Here is a 15,572-nt window from a genome sequence, read left to right as displayed (position 1 = left end):
ATAGTTTTCTTGTTGAGCAAAGATAGCATGCAAAATCCCAGTAAAAGTAAATCCAGGCAGATTAATATAGGGCCTGACAATGTGATCGGATGCATCGTTTATGCCAAGTGGGGGACCATGTTATCAGGTGAACAGGCCTAAGGCCTTTTTCTTGCCTAAAACGCACAGAACACAGACCTACGGAAAAAGGAGATTTGATTGGCCCACTCTCCCACCTCCACCTAGGCATTTCAAACTAGGCTCCTGATCAGAGGATATTCCCTCAGTCCCAAAGAAGGCAAGGCTTCCTTTGCAGCATCTCCTTCAGAGCTGCTTCCTTCAAAGGAGCAGCCCGGCTCCTGTTCCACCTTGCCACCGCACTCAAGTGTGACTTGGAAAGGTTGCTCACCTTTAATGAGGAGCAGTCAATCTCGCTGAATATCCTGACCCCAGCGCAGTGTATGAAAATCATTGAAATGAGCTGAGCTTGTGAAAGAATGCGAGGTCACTTCGAGTGCACGTTATGCGCAATGCATAGACATCTTACTGGCACTGAGACAAGAAAGCAGAATTAGCCCCAAAAATAATGCAGAGAAAATGGGAAGAGAAATTAACATTAGGAAAGGCTGCTAATTCTAGTGGGCAAGCACCAAAATCCCAGACAACAGTTTGAGTTCAAATCCTAGTTTTAACTGCAATTCAAACCCATGCCCCAGTCAGATACATAGGGGCCGATTTTCAGATGGCCGAGCGCGTGCGTTGGGGGCGGAAGAGTTCCTAAAATGGTGGAATCCTGAAGCAGGTTCGGAGCCCGGCTCCAACCCACTGACTTCCGGGTTCCCCAGTGACGCGTTTGGGTGCACGCGCAGCTCCCGCACGCGGGACTCCCACCGGCAATTAAAGCTGGCTGGATGCTGCTTTAGATCATTATTTAGATACTTGAGGTACTTGAGAGACCTCATTGAGTGGAGATTTTGGCAGGGGTGCAATTTTGAAGGATCCTCAGCGTGTTTCCCGCTGTCACTTCAGACAAAGTTTTGGCTGCAACATCTTTGTCTTTCCACTCAAAATTCTTAATTTATACCCTAAACTCTGCTGTGCAAACACATTTACCTACTTTGCGGACCCCCTCAAACTCACACTGTCAGGTTGGGGGGACGCCATAGCTGCATTCATCACTTCATCCAAGGATGAGCAACATCACCAGCCACGCCGTCCACCTCCGCCACGTGGAGCTCCACAACACAGTGCTGCGCCACAGGCACCTGCACAAAATAGTTGTGCAACTACACATACACCCACTGTAGGGTGACCCAATGGGTGGCATCAAGTGTGGGTGTTCATGGTGAACCTCATGAAAGGGACTTATTACACAAGCCAGTCAAGAATGGCCAAGACATGACAGTAGTGGTGCCAATAATAATATGCCATTAACAAAAATCAAATATCAATAAAAAACTTGACAAACTGTCAATCACCCTTGTGCATCCTCTTTGTGCTCACAAAAGCTTTGCCTTACGCCTACGAGTACTCCTACATGGTGCTTCCCCTGTGGCTACAGCAGAGGTTGCTCTTGTTCGTGCCCTGACTGATTAGATGCTTTGGACCTACGCCCTCTGGGTTTCAGTGCCCATGAGGGCCCCTCCAAAGACTGCTCCACCTGCACCTGTGCAGGGGCAGACTCGACCACCTGGAGAGGAGACAACATTGCGGATACTGGTTGAGAGGGGGGCAATGGGTGAGACGTGGGGGCGCTTTGAGTGGCGTCCCCACTTCCATGTCCCTTTGCGCCGTCATCCCTCTCCTGGGCCAGGCCCACATCATGACAGTTTGGAGGACATGTGTGAAGCCTTGTAAGGCCAGTGCTAGTGTATCTGCCTGCCTGCCTGTTTAAGGCAGCAGAAAGTTGCTCACCCTGAGTCCAAAGGGCCGTTGTCAGGGCCTCAATGAACACATTGGTGAGCCACTCTTGAAGCTCCAAGGAGGCTAGCCTTCCCTCCATCACAGACATTCCCGCGCTTACCCACGACACTATCTCAGAGATGCCCTCACGTCCCTGTGACAGTACCTCAGAGATTCCCTCCTGTACCTGTGCCAACATTCCACTCATGCAAGAGTTGGACTCCTCCATCCTCTGCGCAATTGTGGAGAGTGCGCGTGGCACTTGTTCCAGCACCTCACAAATGTGCTGCTACCCCTCGATCATTCTCCTTTTAAAGGATAGCCCCCAGGGTTCAGCATCTGTGTCCAGCTGAGCAGAGCCTGGAGAAGAATGCTCCAACCGACACGGACTCTCCACAGCTGCCCCTGCCACCAGTATCCACTTGTGCTCACATGTGTGTGGTGACTCACCATGTGTGACCCCAACTAACTGAGGACGGGGACCCACTGAGGTGTGTGTATCTGCGCTGGTGGATGGCTCACTCAGATGTGACGGTGTCCCCTCAGAGGCCGGTAGGTCCTCTGAGGAATCGCCCTCCATCGTCACGGTGGCCGCTGAAGAGAATGGAAGGCAATATTAAGCATGATGACAGATGTTGAGGTGCTGAAGATGGCAAGGCATGTTAACATCATTTGCTATTGTGAGTGCTGAATGTTAAAGTTCTGTCACCAGCTGTTTGTCGGGTGGCAGTCTCGGCGTCCCCGACAGACAGGCACTCGAGGGTGCGGCTCAGTTCAAGAGCCTCCTGCACTGTGTCGGTGAGGACGACCTGATGTTGCGGCCCCCCTCCGGTCTTCACCTTCTCTCGTTCATTCTGGGCTCTCTTCTCCTATAAGGGGAGAAAGTAGAGAGGCGTGAGTGAGTGATGGTGACGTGGCCAACCGCTGAATGCATTGGTTTGGGTGAGGCTGACCGTGAAAGAGATGCATCAGAGGGTGAGTATGAGACAGAGCCATGACATTGTATGAGGGTTGGGTTGAGTGGTAGTGGTGGGATGAGTACTGAGGAGTTGAGTAAGTGCAGGTAAGTTGAGGATGAGGTTTGAGTGGGTGTGAGGAGTGATGTGATAGAGTAGTGTTGGCAGTGCAGATGGAGTTGTGGGGTGGGGGCAGTGATGTGGAAGACAGAGTGTAGGAGAATGAGTGAGTATACTCACTTTTGCTGACCTAGTTAGGTCATTGAAGCGCTTCCTACACTGGATCCATGTGCGGGAGACATTGCTGCTGCTGGTGACCTCCTCTGCCACCTAGAGCCAAGCCTTCTTGGTGGCAGAGACAGGCCACTTCCTCCCGTCCACCGGGTAGAAAATATCCCTCCTCCTCCTCACCCCGTTCAATAGGACCTAGAGTGAGGCATCGTTAAATCTGGGAGCAGCCTTTCCCCTGGTCTGCTCCATGCTGTACTTTTGGTTGTTTGCTGCTGGTGCAGCATTGGAGGACTGCCCCTTTAAATAGGGCTCCTCCAGCTGACAGCTTTTTTTTTATTCGTTCACGGGATGTGGGCGTCGCTGGCAAGGCCGGCATTTATTGCCCATCCCTAATTGCCCTCGAGAAGGTGGTGGTGAGCCGCCTTCTTGAACCGCTGCAGTCCGTGTGGTGATGGTTCTCCCACAGTGCTGTTAGGAAGGGAGTTCCAGGATTTTGACCCAGCGACAATGAAGGAACGGCGATATATTTCCAAGTCGGGATGGTGTGTGACTTGGAGGGGAACATGCAAGTGGTGTTGTTCCCATGTGCCTGTTGCTCTTGTCCTTCTAGGTGGTAGAGGTCGCGGGTTTGGGAGGTGCTGTCGAAATGGGGTGTGATGTGGGTGCGCAGTCCGTCCGCTGCGCAGGTTGATGACGGGAAACCTGGAAGCCACGGTAAGTGGTTTCAATTTACCCGCGATCGCGTGGGGAACGGACGGATTTTACTGGGCGGGTTACCCACGCGCCCAGTCGCCCCCACCCCCCCCCCGCCATCCCACCTCCCTGGTAATATCGGGGCCATAGACATCATTAGTTCTCAATCAGACCACTAGAAGGACATTATTACAGCACATGGCAGTATCAAAGAGGAAGGGAAACTCATTGGACAGACTTCATCCCAAAGATATGTATCACATATTGGCTGGTAATGAAATGGGATTAACAGCAATGATGGAGAAGTGTGCAGGTCATAAAATCTCACCCTCCCAGGGACATAGGACGTTTCAGGGGGAATATAAACAGATGTGTGCTCGGGTATGGGAAAGCTTTAATTTAACAGTGAACTCCTCTCAAAATATACATTCCCTTCAACAGGCATTATCTTTCTACAAGTTTTCTTTGTGGAAAGAATCCTTACTCTGGTCAGGAAGGAGAGAGAAAACAGGGAACTACAGATCGGTTAGCCTAACATCAATAGTAGGGAAAATGCTAGAGTCTATTATAAAGGATGTGATAACAGGACACTTAGAAAATATCAATGGGATTAGACAAAGTCAACATGGATTTATGAAAGGGAAATCATGTTTGACAAACCTACTGGAGTTTTTTGAGGATGTAACTGGTAGAATAGATAAGGGAGAACCAGTGGATGTGGTGTAAAATCCCACATAAGAGGTTAGTATGCAAAATTAAAGCACAGGGATTGGGGGTAATATACTGGCATGGATTGAAAATTGGAAAACAGACAGGAAACAGAGAGTAGGAATAAATGGGTCTTTTTCAGGGTGGCAGGCAGTGACTAGTGGGGTACCGCAGGGATCAGTGCTTGGGCCCCAGCTATTCACAATATATATCAATGATTTGAATGAGGGAACTAAATGTAATATTTCCAAGTTTGCTGACGACACAAAACTAGGTGGGGTTGTGAGTTGTGAGGAGGATGCAAAGAGGCTTCAAGGCGATTTAGACAAGTTGAGTGAGTGGGCAAATACATGGCAGATGCAGTATAATGTGGATAAATGTGAAGTTATCCACTTCGGAAGGAAAAACAGAAAGGCAGAGTATTATTTAAATGGTGATAGATTGGGAAATGTTGATGTACAAAGGGATCTGGGTGTCCTTATGCATCGGTCACTGAAAGCAAACATGCAGGTGCAGCAAGCAGTTAGGAAGGCAAATGGTATGTTGGCCTCCATTGCAAGAGGATTTGAGTTCAGGAGCAAGGATGTCTTACTGCAGTTATACAGGGCCTTGTGAGACCACACCTGGAGTATTGTGTGCAGTTTTGGTCTCCTTACCTAAGAAAGGATATACTTGCCATAGAGGGAGTGCAGCGAAGGTTCACCAGACTGTCGTATGAGGAGAGACTGGGTCGACTCGGCCTGTATCCACTGGAATAAGAGGGGATCTCATTGAAACGTATAAAATTCTGACAGGGCTAATCAGACTGAATGCAGGGAGGATGTTTCCCCTGGCTGGGAGGTCCAGAACGAGGGGTCACAGTCTCAGGGTACGGAGTAGGACATTTAGGACTGAGATGAGGAGAAATTTCTTCACTCGGAGGGTGGTGAACCTGTGCAATTCTCTACCACAGAAGGTTGTGGTTGCCAAGTCACTGAATATATTTAAGAAGGAAATAGATAGATTTCTAGATACAAAAGGCATTAAGGGGTATGGGGAGAGACCGGGAATATGGCATTGAGATAGAGGATCAGCCATGAACATATTGAATGGCGGAGCAGGCTCGAAGAGCCAAATAGCCTACTCCTGCTTCTATTTTCTATGTTTCTATGTTTCATCCCTAGCAAAAAAAAAATGTTTCCATGGTTTGCATTTGTAATGGGTGGGGGAGTTTTAACATATCCTGCATCAACTCACAATATTAAATATGCGCAAAAACAATATTACCAATACATCATATTAGCAGAATATAATGCAACTTGTTCTCAGAAGATTGCTACCACGATATATAAAGAAATCTAGTAATCCATTAAAGGAATGCATACCTTTGTTACTAGTAAAAGGCCACAGAAATATAAGGCCAAGGAAATGGTAACTGTCAGATGAAAGCGTTTTGTTCGTAGTATTGTAGGAAACTCATCCTGCAGGCTTGTTATAATTGTTTCTGGTGAAAGCAAAATATGGAATGATATCAGTCACTAACTGGAACATACAGAACCAAAAGAAAACCCACCTGTCACTCCTGGACTTAGTACAGTCCAGACTCGTGCTGACCAGATTCAATTTGAGATTGTTTGGAAAGAGCAATGCTACTGGGCTTCATCGCACTGGAGAACTCTGATGAACTGTGCTCACACAGTGCCTTCTCTCTGCCGGCATTGCCCAGCATCAGTGGCTTGGCAAAAGAAAGACCCCAATGGCGTGGCATTCTCTCAAAATGGCTGCACACCGTCCCGCTGCAACCTGGTCTCACCAAGTGTGGGGCAGGTAGATGCAAGCAGCGTTGTCAGATGTGACTCCAGCAGTCACAGGGACATTAGGGGGTCCTGCATCCAGAGCATCACATCCACATCCATCCCAGGAAACTCATGGTACCTCACCTCCTGTGGCAGTTGCTTCTCCCACTTGGGGAGCACTTTGTCACGGTTTAGGTTATGCAGTTGCTTCTCCCACTTGGGGAGCACTTTGTCACGGTTTAGGTTATGCAGTTGCCTCTCCCACTGGGGGAGCACTTTGTCACGGTTTAGGTTATGCAGTTGCCTCTCCCACTCGGGGAGCACTTTGTCACGGTTTAGGTTATGCAGTTGCCTCTCCCACTTGGGGAGCACTTTGTCACGGTTTAGGTTATTCAGTTGCTTCTCCCACTCGGGGAGCACTTTGTCACGGTTTAGGTTATGCAGTTGCCTCTCCCACTCGGGGAGCACTTTGTCACGGTTTAACTTGTGCAGTTGATCCAGCTCAGGGTCGCAGTGCATCGCTTGAACCAGCACTGATTGGCCAAGTTGGGTTCTGTGTTATCAGGTGAACAGACCCCAGGACATTTTCTGGCCTTATTCACAAGAGGCCAGAATTGGAGGAACGCAGAGTTATTAGAGAGTTGTTGGACTGGAGGAGGTCACAGAGATAGAGAGGGGCGAGGCCATGGAGGGATTTGAAAACACGGATGAGAATTTTAAAATCGAGGTGTTCCTGGACTGGGAGCCCATGTAGGTCATCGAGCACAGGGGTGATGGGAGAACAGGACTTGGTGTGAGTTAAAGTACGGGCAGCAGAGTTTTGGGTGAGCTCAAGTTTATGGAGGGTGGAAGATGGGAGGCCAGCCAGGAAAGCATTGGAATAGTCGAGTCTAGAGGTAATAAAAGCATGGATGAGGGTTTCAGCAGCAAATGAGCTGAGGCAGGGGCGGAGACTGGCGATATTACGGAGGTGGAAGTAGGCGGTCTTGGTGATGGAGCGGATTTGGGGTCAGAAGCTCATCTCAGGGTCAAATAGGATGCCGAGGTTGCAAACAGTCTGGTGCAGCCTGAGACAGTGGCCACAGAGAGGGATGGAGTCGGTGGCTAGGGAACGTAGTTTGTGGCAGGGACCGAAGACAATGGCTAAGGCATGTACAAAGATTTTAGCAGAAGGCTAGAGTTAAGGTTGGAGGCAGGCAGTGCTGCAGAGGTAGAAATAAGTGGCTTTGGTGATGGAAAGGATTTGAGATTTAAAGCTCAGCTCAGGGTCGAGCAGAACGCCAAGACTTAAATAATGAAAAGTTATAGGCAAACCGAAGTAAGGAATTTATTTTAACTAGGACAATGAGGACAGAATTAGAGAACACAGGTACAGAATTTCCACACCGCCTGAGGAAGGGGAAAGCCCCCGAAAGCTTGTGGGATTAAAAATAAAATTGTTGGACTATAACTTGGTGTTGTAAAATTGTTTACAATTGTTAACCCCAGTCCATCACCGGCATCTCCACATCACAGAATTAACAAGCTTTGAACAGGTTAGAGAGCAGAAGAAATGCTATTTCCCCTGGGACAGTGGCCACTTAGAACAAATTCCCAGAGAAGGTATTTGACCTAGAGTCCATTAAAGTGGAGCTGCATCAATATCTGTTGAGAAAGGGGATTGAGGGTTACAGAGATATTAATAGCACCACATTAGTTAATATCAGAGGCTGAATTTCCTGTTCCTCAAAGGAGGGGATCAACAGGTTGTTGTAGGGACAGAGAAAGAGTCCATGATGGAATAATAAGACACAGACTTTAGATAAATGGGATTGATGGACCGAATGGTCCTTTTTGTTGCTCTAGACCTTGTAGGGTTGAATTTCCATGGGGGTTCTCCCTTTCATCCACCAAAACTTCAGTAGAAGATCGGTGGAGAATGCCATACACACCGTTTACGGTACTCCTCCGGGGTTTCTGCAAACCTCCAGCCAAAGTCACAGCACACGATCGGGAGAAATTCAGGAAGCATTTTTTCACACAAAGGGTAGTGGAAATCTGGAATTCTCTCCCCCAAAAGGCTGTGGATGCTGGGGGTCAATAGGAGCTTTCAAGACTGAGATTGGTAGGTTTTTGTTAGGTAAGGGTATCAAGGGATCTGGAGCAAAGGCAGGTAAATGGAGTTGAGGTACAGATCAGCCATGATCGAACTGAATGTCGGAGCAGGCCTGAGGGGCTGAATGGCCTACTCATTTTCTTTAGGAGCAAGACAAAGTGTAGCTTGTGGGGACCTCAAAAGCCTTCAGCAGGTCTGAAAGTGCAAGACCAGATACTGGTGATAATATACAGAGGGCAGCAGTGCTGGGTGTGACAATTTCACCGGATTAGAAGCACCTGTTTTCCTGGGGCTTAAGCTTGATGACCAATATAACAAAAGGAAGTGCTTTATAAACAAACAGGCAGATCATTCAGGATCTTAGTTGATGCGATCTGATAGCATGCACTGACTGGTGAAATTTTATGGAATCTCCAGAATATCGTTATCACCTTTATCATTTATAATGGTTCATACATTTTCACAAACAAGGTATGAGGAAATTATTGCAAAAAATGCATTAAACAATCATTTAACTAATCGATGAGGTAGTTTCCTTTATGGTAAAATGGGATATAGATGAAATTAAGAAACGTTACACTTACCTATAAGTGCAAACTGACTGTCAAGCCCCAGTGTGACAAGCATGCCGAAAAATAGAATGGACCAGAAAGGGGAAACTGGTAGGTGGAGAAAGGCCTCTGAGAAAGCAATGAAAATCAAGCCTAAACCTAGACAGGGGACAAGATTGATGTGGTATCATTAATGAGGCTCAAGATAATAGGTCCGATTTGAACTCAGCCCAACCGAGCAGAAATGGGTGGGAGTGGAGTTACAATCGCTGCACACCACTGACAGCCCTATGCCCTCTCTGCCGCTATGTCTACTGGGGCCTTATGCTGAGCGGCCCAGGCGCTTGCCTGAATCAGACAGGACCCCCCGTACTGTATACATATCATGGCCCCACGCACCTTCATGCAACTGGGAGGTACAAGTGGGCAGGGCTCCGCGCATCGTGCATTATCCACCCAGTTGAAGCAAGCGATGAGGAGGAAGAAGCTCCAGAAACTGAAGTGCTGTTGTGGGGCCAGGAGGAGCAGGAGTGCTCGCTGGCTGCATGATAAGGGGGCTTGGGTCCTCGAAAGGGACCACAACCTCCCGCCAGCAGCAGTGGGCAAGGTGCCCTGCCTCGCTACCTGCCCATTCCGTGCCTGGCATTAAAATCTACCCCAATGCCATCTGACGTCATTCACTTCAGAACAGAATTGAATACAGCTCCTCTGAAATGTTTCAAATCTTGCTTGTGGTATAAAACCGCAGAGTGACATTAAGTCTGAGATTTAAAATAAATCCATGCAAAAAAGAAAATGGAATGCAGAAAACATAAATTGCTGAATATGAAGAGTAAATATATAGTGATATATTTACTCTTCATATTCAGGGTGAATTAAAATGTAGTTTAAGAGAAGCCTTTTATTCCCCGCCCCCACACTATTAACAAATTTGGCAACTATGAAAGTCTTGTTCTGACCTCCCACCGTTTTCTCTCTCGTCTCCCTGGTTTTTGCCCACTGAGCAGTGCCCCGGCAAGGAAGACAGGCGGGTATCTGCCCCTAAGTCTCACCTCAGTAAGGACTCATCAGGGGACTGGGAAGAATACCTTCTCTCCAATTTATGGCACAGCTAAATTTGACAATTTGACATGGGGATCAACCCAGCGTCCCTTTTTGCCATGGTGTATCCGATCTGTGCCCAACTATTCCGGCATATTGTCTCTTGTATAAGCTTACCTCTCCAAAGATGAAGAAACTGGAGGATTTCTCTGAAAGTACATCTTGAAATCCTGCCGCTACATTTGATGAGATCATGAATGAGTTGCCTCCGTTGGCAGCCCTTATGCCCCAGAGTCAAAAGATTGTGTGTTCAAAGCCCGTGCATGCCAACTCCAACCACCCCCCCCACCCCACCTGCTAGTGTAGTGCCAAGGGAGAATGTTGTTGTTGGAATCACCATACTTTGGGTGTGATGTGTCCTGATCATCCTGCTGCCCCGACCTACTTTCCCCAGCAAACCATTACAACAGGAATGTGGTGTCTCGTTTATCAAACATGTCAAACTTGGAGACCAACAACCAGCTTAGCCTTATTAGATAGGTGGTATGTTCTTGAAAATTGCAAACAGATCACATCGGATGGTGTCAGGGATGTGCCAGAAATGCTCTTGTTAATTAATTGATCGAAAAGCTGACAGACATTCGTAAAAATGAACAGAATCATCATCAAAAGTGTTAATGAACTTTTCATCCTTGTTTAGTGATGACTACCTCACCAAAAAAAGAAACTATGAGCCTGAGTTAAAAAAAATTAAGAGATATTTGGTGCTTGTTACAGTCTTGTTAAAAGCCAGTTGTCGAAAACAGGTGCACAGCTGAAACTCCTCAGGAAATGGGTACTTAATGGTAGGTGAGACTTTGTTAGGTAGTTTAATGCATGTGAATGTTTGGAATTATTAACACAGTAATAGTAAATATTTTTTGCTTCATGGCATATGTTGCAGCAAGACTGGGTTTCTCTTCGTAAAGGAGGAGAAAGCAGCTCAGGAATACCAGACAAGGCCCACACATCACGCCAGGAACTACAGCAAGCAGCGGTCCAACCACAGCAGACCCCAACTACCCTCAGGAAGACAGATGCCTGAAGAGGCTTAAGCTCAGCAGGGAGGCTGTGACTGAGTGGTGCCATCTGATGCAGGCAGACTCAAACATCCTCTGCAAACAGAGGTAGCAATGCCCTCAACTTTTAGAATCATACAGTACAGGAGGAGGCCATTCAGCCCATCATGCCTGTGCCGGCTCTTTGAAAGAGCTATCCAATTGGTCCCACTCCCCTGCTATTTCCCCATAGCCCTGCCAATGTTCCCTTTTCAAATATATATCCAATTCCCTTTTAAACGTTAATTGAATCTGCTTCCACCACCCTTTCAGACAGTGCACTTCAGATCATAACAACTCACTGAGTTAAAAAAAATTCTTCTCAACTCCCCCTGGTTCTTTTGCCAATTATCTTAATTCTGTGCCCTCTGATTATCGATCATCCTGCCAGTGGAAACAATTTCTCCTTATTTACTCTATCAAAACCCTTCATAATTTTGAACACCTCTGTTAAATCTTCCTTTAACCTTCCAATCCCAGCTTCTCCAGTCTGTCCACATAACTGAAATCCCTCATCCCTGGTACCATTCCAATAAATCTTCTCTGCACCCTCTCCAAGGCTTTGACATCCTTCCTAAAGTGCAGTGCCCACAATTGGACACAATACTCTAACTGAGGTCTAACCAGTGTTTTATAAAGGTTTACCATAACATCCTTGCTTTTATACTCTGTCTCCATTAATAAAGTCCAGAATCCCTTTTATGCCACAAAAGTCCTTTCAGGCATCCGTGAAGTGCATCACAGTAGCTAGACCAGCTTGCATGAACCACTCCATTAAACAGGTCCCTGTAGGCCTTTTTTGCCATGCATTCATCTACGCAAATGTCACCAGTGGACGCAGAGGCAGTTCAATGTTTTCCAAACTGCTGGCAGTGCCACAGTTGGCACCGGGTGGAGGAAGCCATTTGTACATTCAGCAACAGACCTACGGCATGTCTAAATAGGAACAGCTAGGATTCCATCAACATTCAAATGGTTTGTGATAGTCAAGAAACAGTGCAGGTCACTCCACACTTCCCTGGGGCTGCACGTGATACTTTCATTATTAGGCAATTCAATACACAACAGCTCTTTGAAGGAGAAGGAAGAATGGCTTCTGAACCAAACTGTTTGCCCTGTTACACCCAAGCTCAGTTTTTAACTCCATATCATCTCCATCACAACGACTGCTCACTTCCACCTCTGTAACATTGCCCACCTCTGCCCATCTATCATTGAAACCCTCTTTCATGCCTCTTTTCACCTCCAGACTTGATTACTCAAATGTCCTCCTGGCTGGCCTTCCTTGCTCCATCCTCCATAAACTTCAGCTCATTCCAAACTTGGTGCTTTCTGCACCAAGTCCAGCTCTCCGTTCACTCACTGACCGACATTAGCTCCAGGTTTCCTAACGCCTCAAACTTAAAATTATCATCCTTGTCTTTAAATCCCTCCGTGGCCTCATCCCTCCCTATCTCTGGAACCTCCTCCAGAACAACAAACCCACCACCCACCCACTCACCACCAACAAAATCTTGCTTCCTCTGACCCCAGCCTTTTGTGCATTCCCCCTTCCCTTTGCGTGCTATTGGTAGCCGTGCTTTCAACCACTTAGGCCTCACACTGGAATTCCCTCCCTAAACCCACCCAGTGCTCCACCTCCCTCTCCTCTTTTAAGATTTACCTCCGTTAAACCCACCACTTTGACGAAACGTTTGGTCATCCCTCCAACCTCTCCTTATTTGGCGGCATCCAGTTTTCCTTACACTTCTGTGAAGTGCCTTGGGACATTTTTCTATGTTAAGAGTGGTACGTGCATGTTAATGTTAATGTTATTGTTGTTATAGTAGTAGTAGCAGTAGTGTTAGTAGTGGTAGTAGTATACCTGGTTCCTTGGAGATATGAGCCAAGCAATGTAAATATGGCTGATAACAGATCTGTACAATCCCCTTACCCAGCAGCAAACAGATACAATGGTGCACATGTGCAAACCAGCACCCTAATTGAATAGACATTTGGAATGTTAAAGCAACTGTCTGGTTGAGGTGGGTGGTGGGGGGGGGGGGTGCGGGGAGAAGGTCCATACAGTATGTCCCAGAGAAAAGCCCAGATTAAAGGCATAGAAGGCAGTAGCTGAGCAGCCATGCCAGTTGGGCAGACTGGCCATTGCCCAGTTCTTCCAGTGGGCTCTGCAATCAAGCACTATGGGGTTAGTTTTCAACTTTAGCACTGGAATGGTAACCTGGCGGAGCGCATCTCCTGCCTGTTGTAGAATCCGCCCGATTTTCATTCCACTGGAGAAAAGTTACTGGGCAGAACTTGCCTGGCATCCATTCCATCAGTAGAGCTGACTAGAATAGGACTGCTGCATCCTGGCAAATTAGATACACTGCACACAAGCCAACTCCGCAATTCAAATTCAGCTCAGATTACCACAGCTCTGGGTAAAAATATCAAGTCCAAACCTAAGCTATTGGGAAAAGTGATGTGACACCTTTAACATTAAAAGTACCTATGTAGGGCTAGAGGGTGTGGTCTCCAAATTTGCAGACAATACTAAAATAGGAGACATAGTAAATAATTCTGAGGATCGAAGCGGGCTGTAATGAGATGTGGTAAGATGGTAAAATGGCAAAAAAGTTGCAGATCGAATTCATTATCAGTAAATGTGAGGTATATTTTGGTAATTTTTGATAATGCATAGATGATACGTTTAACACTGTAGGTACCTGAATCTGAAACCTCTGAAATTAATATTTCTTGATCACCAGCTATGTGTCCAAGGATGGAGAAGACGACAAATCCAGCAAACATACTCGTAGCACAATTAACAACACAGATAAAGATGGTATCTGCGTAACTGTTGTTGTGGAATTTGTTGTAGGATGAAAGTGTTGTTATGCCCCCCAAGGACACCGACAGAGAATAGAAAATTTGTGTTGCAGCATCTTTCCAAATCTGATAAATGTAAGGTAGAATTAGTTAGCAGTGGGAGATTTTTCTTGGATTCCATCCCTTCCTGTTGTTTTGCTCCCTGCTCCCCTACCCCTTCTTGTAAAGGCATTAACTCACCTAGGTTCAGTGCCATCGCTCACTGTCACCAACCAGTATCTTGGTCACATGGCCATTGACCATTTGTGAGCCTCGTGTGAGTGAACCAGTGGTGCAGGGGATCACAACAAAGCCCAATCCTGCCATCACATGAGTTGCTGGATAGTCATCAGGAGAGGGGAGCCGCCTGATTTTATTGCTTTCTTGATGCAGAAGCACTGTGGGCAACGGTGGCAATGTTATCACAGTCCTGGATCAGGTCACTCAGTGCAGGCCAGGAATTGTTCCTTGGACCTTCCTGGTCAGCGTGATGTTTTCCTCTAATCAATCTTGGACATCGAGATTAACTCCCGGCGGGTTTTTTTTTAATGGGTGGATGGCGAGGTGAGTTGGAAACTCAGCCACGGCGGCAGAAATCAGGCCCAAGCTATTTTAACTCCCGTGTCTCATTAGCATGCTGCCCCTCCCCTTCTGTGTGGGACGTGGCTGGGAAGCGACTTCCAGCATCTGGAAAATCAGGCAGCCCATGGCCGCCTGCCGGCACTCAGGTCACTTACTTCCATCTTCGTAACATCATCCGTCTCCACCCCTGCCTCAGCCCATCTGCTGTTGAAACCCTCATCCGTGCCTTTGTTACCTCCAGACTCGACCATTCCAATGCTCTCCTGGCCGGCCTCCCATCTTCCACCCTCCCTAAACTTGATCTCATCCAAAACTATGCTGCCCGTAACCTAACTTGCACCAAGTCCCATTCACCCATCACCCCTGTGCTCACTGACCTACATTGGCTCCCGGTCCCAGAACATCCCGATTTTAAAATTCTCATCCTTGTTTTCAAATCCCTCCATGGACTCGCCCCTCCCTATCTCTGTAACCTCCTCCAGTCCTACAACCCTCCGAGATCTCCGCGTTCCACCAATTCTGGTATCTTGTGCATCCCTGATTTCCTTTGCCCCACCATTGGCGGCCGTGCCTTCAGCTGTCTGGGTCCTAAGCTCTGGAATTCCCTCCCCATAACCTCTCCACCTCCCTACCTCTCTCTCCTCCTTTAAGACGCTCCTTAAAACCTACCTCTTCGACCAAGCTTTTGGTCACCTGTCCTAATCTCTCCTTCTTTGGCGCGGTGTCAATTTTTTTTGTCTGATAACGCTCCTGTGAAGCGCACTGGGACATTTTACTACATTAAAGGTGCAATATAAATGCAAGTGTTGTTGATGGTGTGAGGAACGGGATTTCGGGAGGTGAAGGGATGGGGTGGGGGGGATTCCGGGACAGGGGAGTCCTGCTCCTCCTGGCCCCATAAAGGAAGGTAAAAAACTTATCTTCGTGTCCCAATCCTCACGACTTGCTTCAGCATGGCGGGAAAGCCACAGCGGCTTTATCGCTCAGGGCAGAGTTAAAAGTGCAGTCGGGACCTGATAATGTCATATTTAAAGAAGGACCCTGCCAGCTTTGGATGAGTGGCTTAGCCACCCATTCAGAAGCCTGTGTAGAAATGGCGGTTTGCAGGATCC

At 47.4% G+C, this 15,572-nt stretch overlaps 1 protein-coding gene across 1 annotated transcript in view; it reads right to left on the bottom strand.

Moving 5' to 3' along the window:
• Nucleotides 1–15,572, bottom strand: part of LOC137333187 (sodium- and chloride-dependent neutral and basic amino acid transporter B(0+)-like) — a 106,474-nt gene that overhangs the window by 53,290 nt on the left and 37,612 nt on the right. Inside the window, exons 8-10 of the mRNA XM_067997370.1 lie at nt 13,737–13,965; nt 8,924–9,049; nt 5,834–5,952 (exon numbers count right to left, since the gene is read on the bottom strand). Coding sequence (XP_067853471.1) covers nt 5,834–5,952; nt 8,924–9,049; nt 13,737–13,965 — 474 coding nt within the window. The remainder of the gene's footprint in view (nt 1–5,833; nt 5,953–8,923; nt 9,050–13,736; nt 13,966–15,572) is intronic.

The sequence above is a fragment of the Heptranchias perlo genome, chromosome 15, assembly GCF_035084215.1.
Source record: "Heptranchias perlo isolate sHepPer1 chromosome 15, sHepPer1.hap1, whole genome shotgun sequence".
In the NCBI taxonomy this organism is placed as follows: Eukaryota; Metazoa; Chordata; class Chondrichthyes; order Hexanchiformes; family Hexanchidae; genus Heptranchias; species Heptranchias perlo.
Note: the sequence above shows the minus strand (reverse complement) of the source record. Positions and strands in the feature narration are given on the sequence as shown.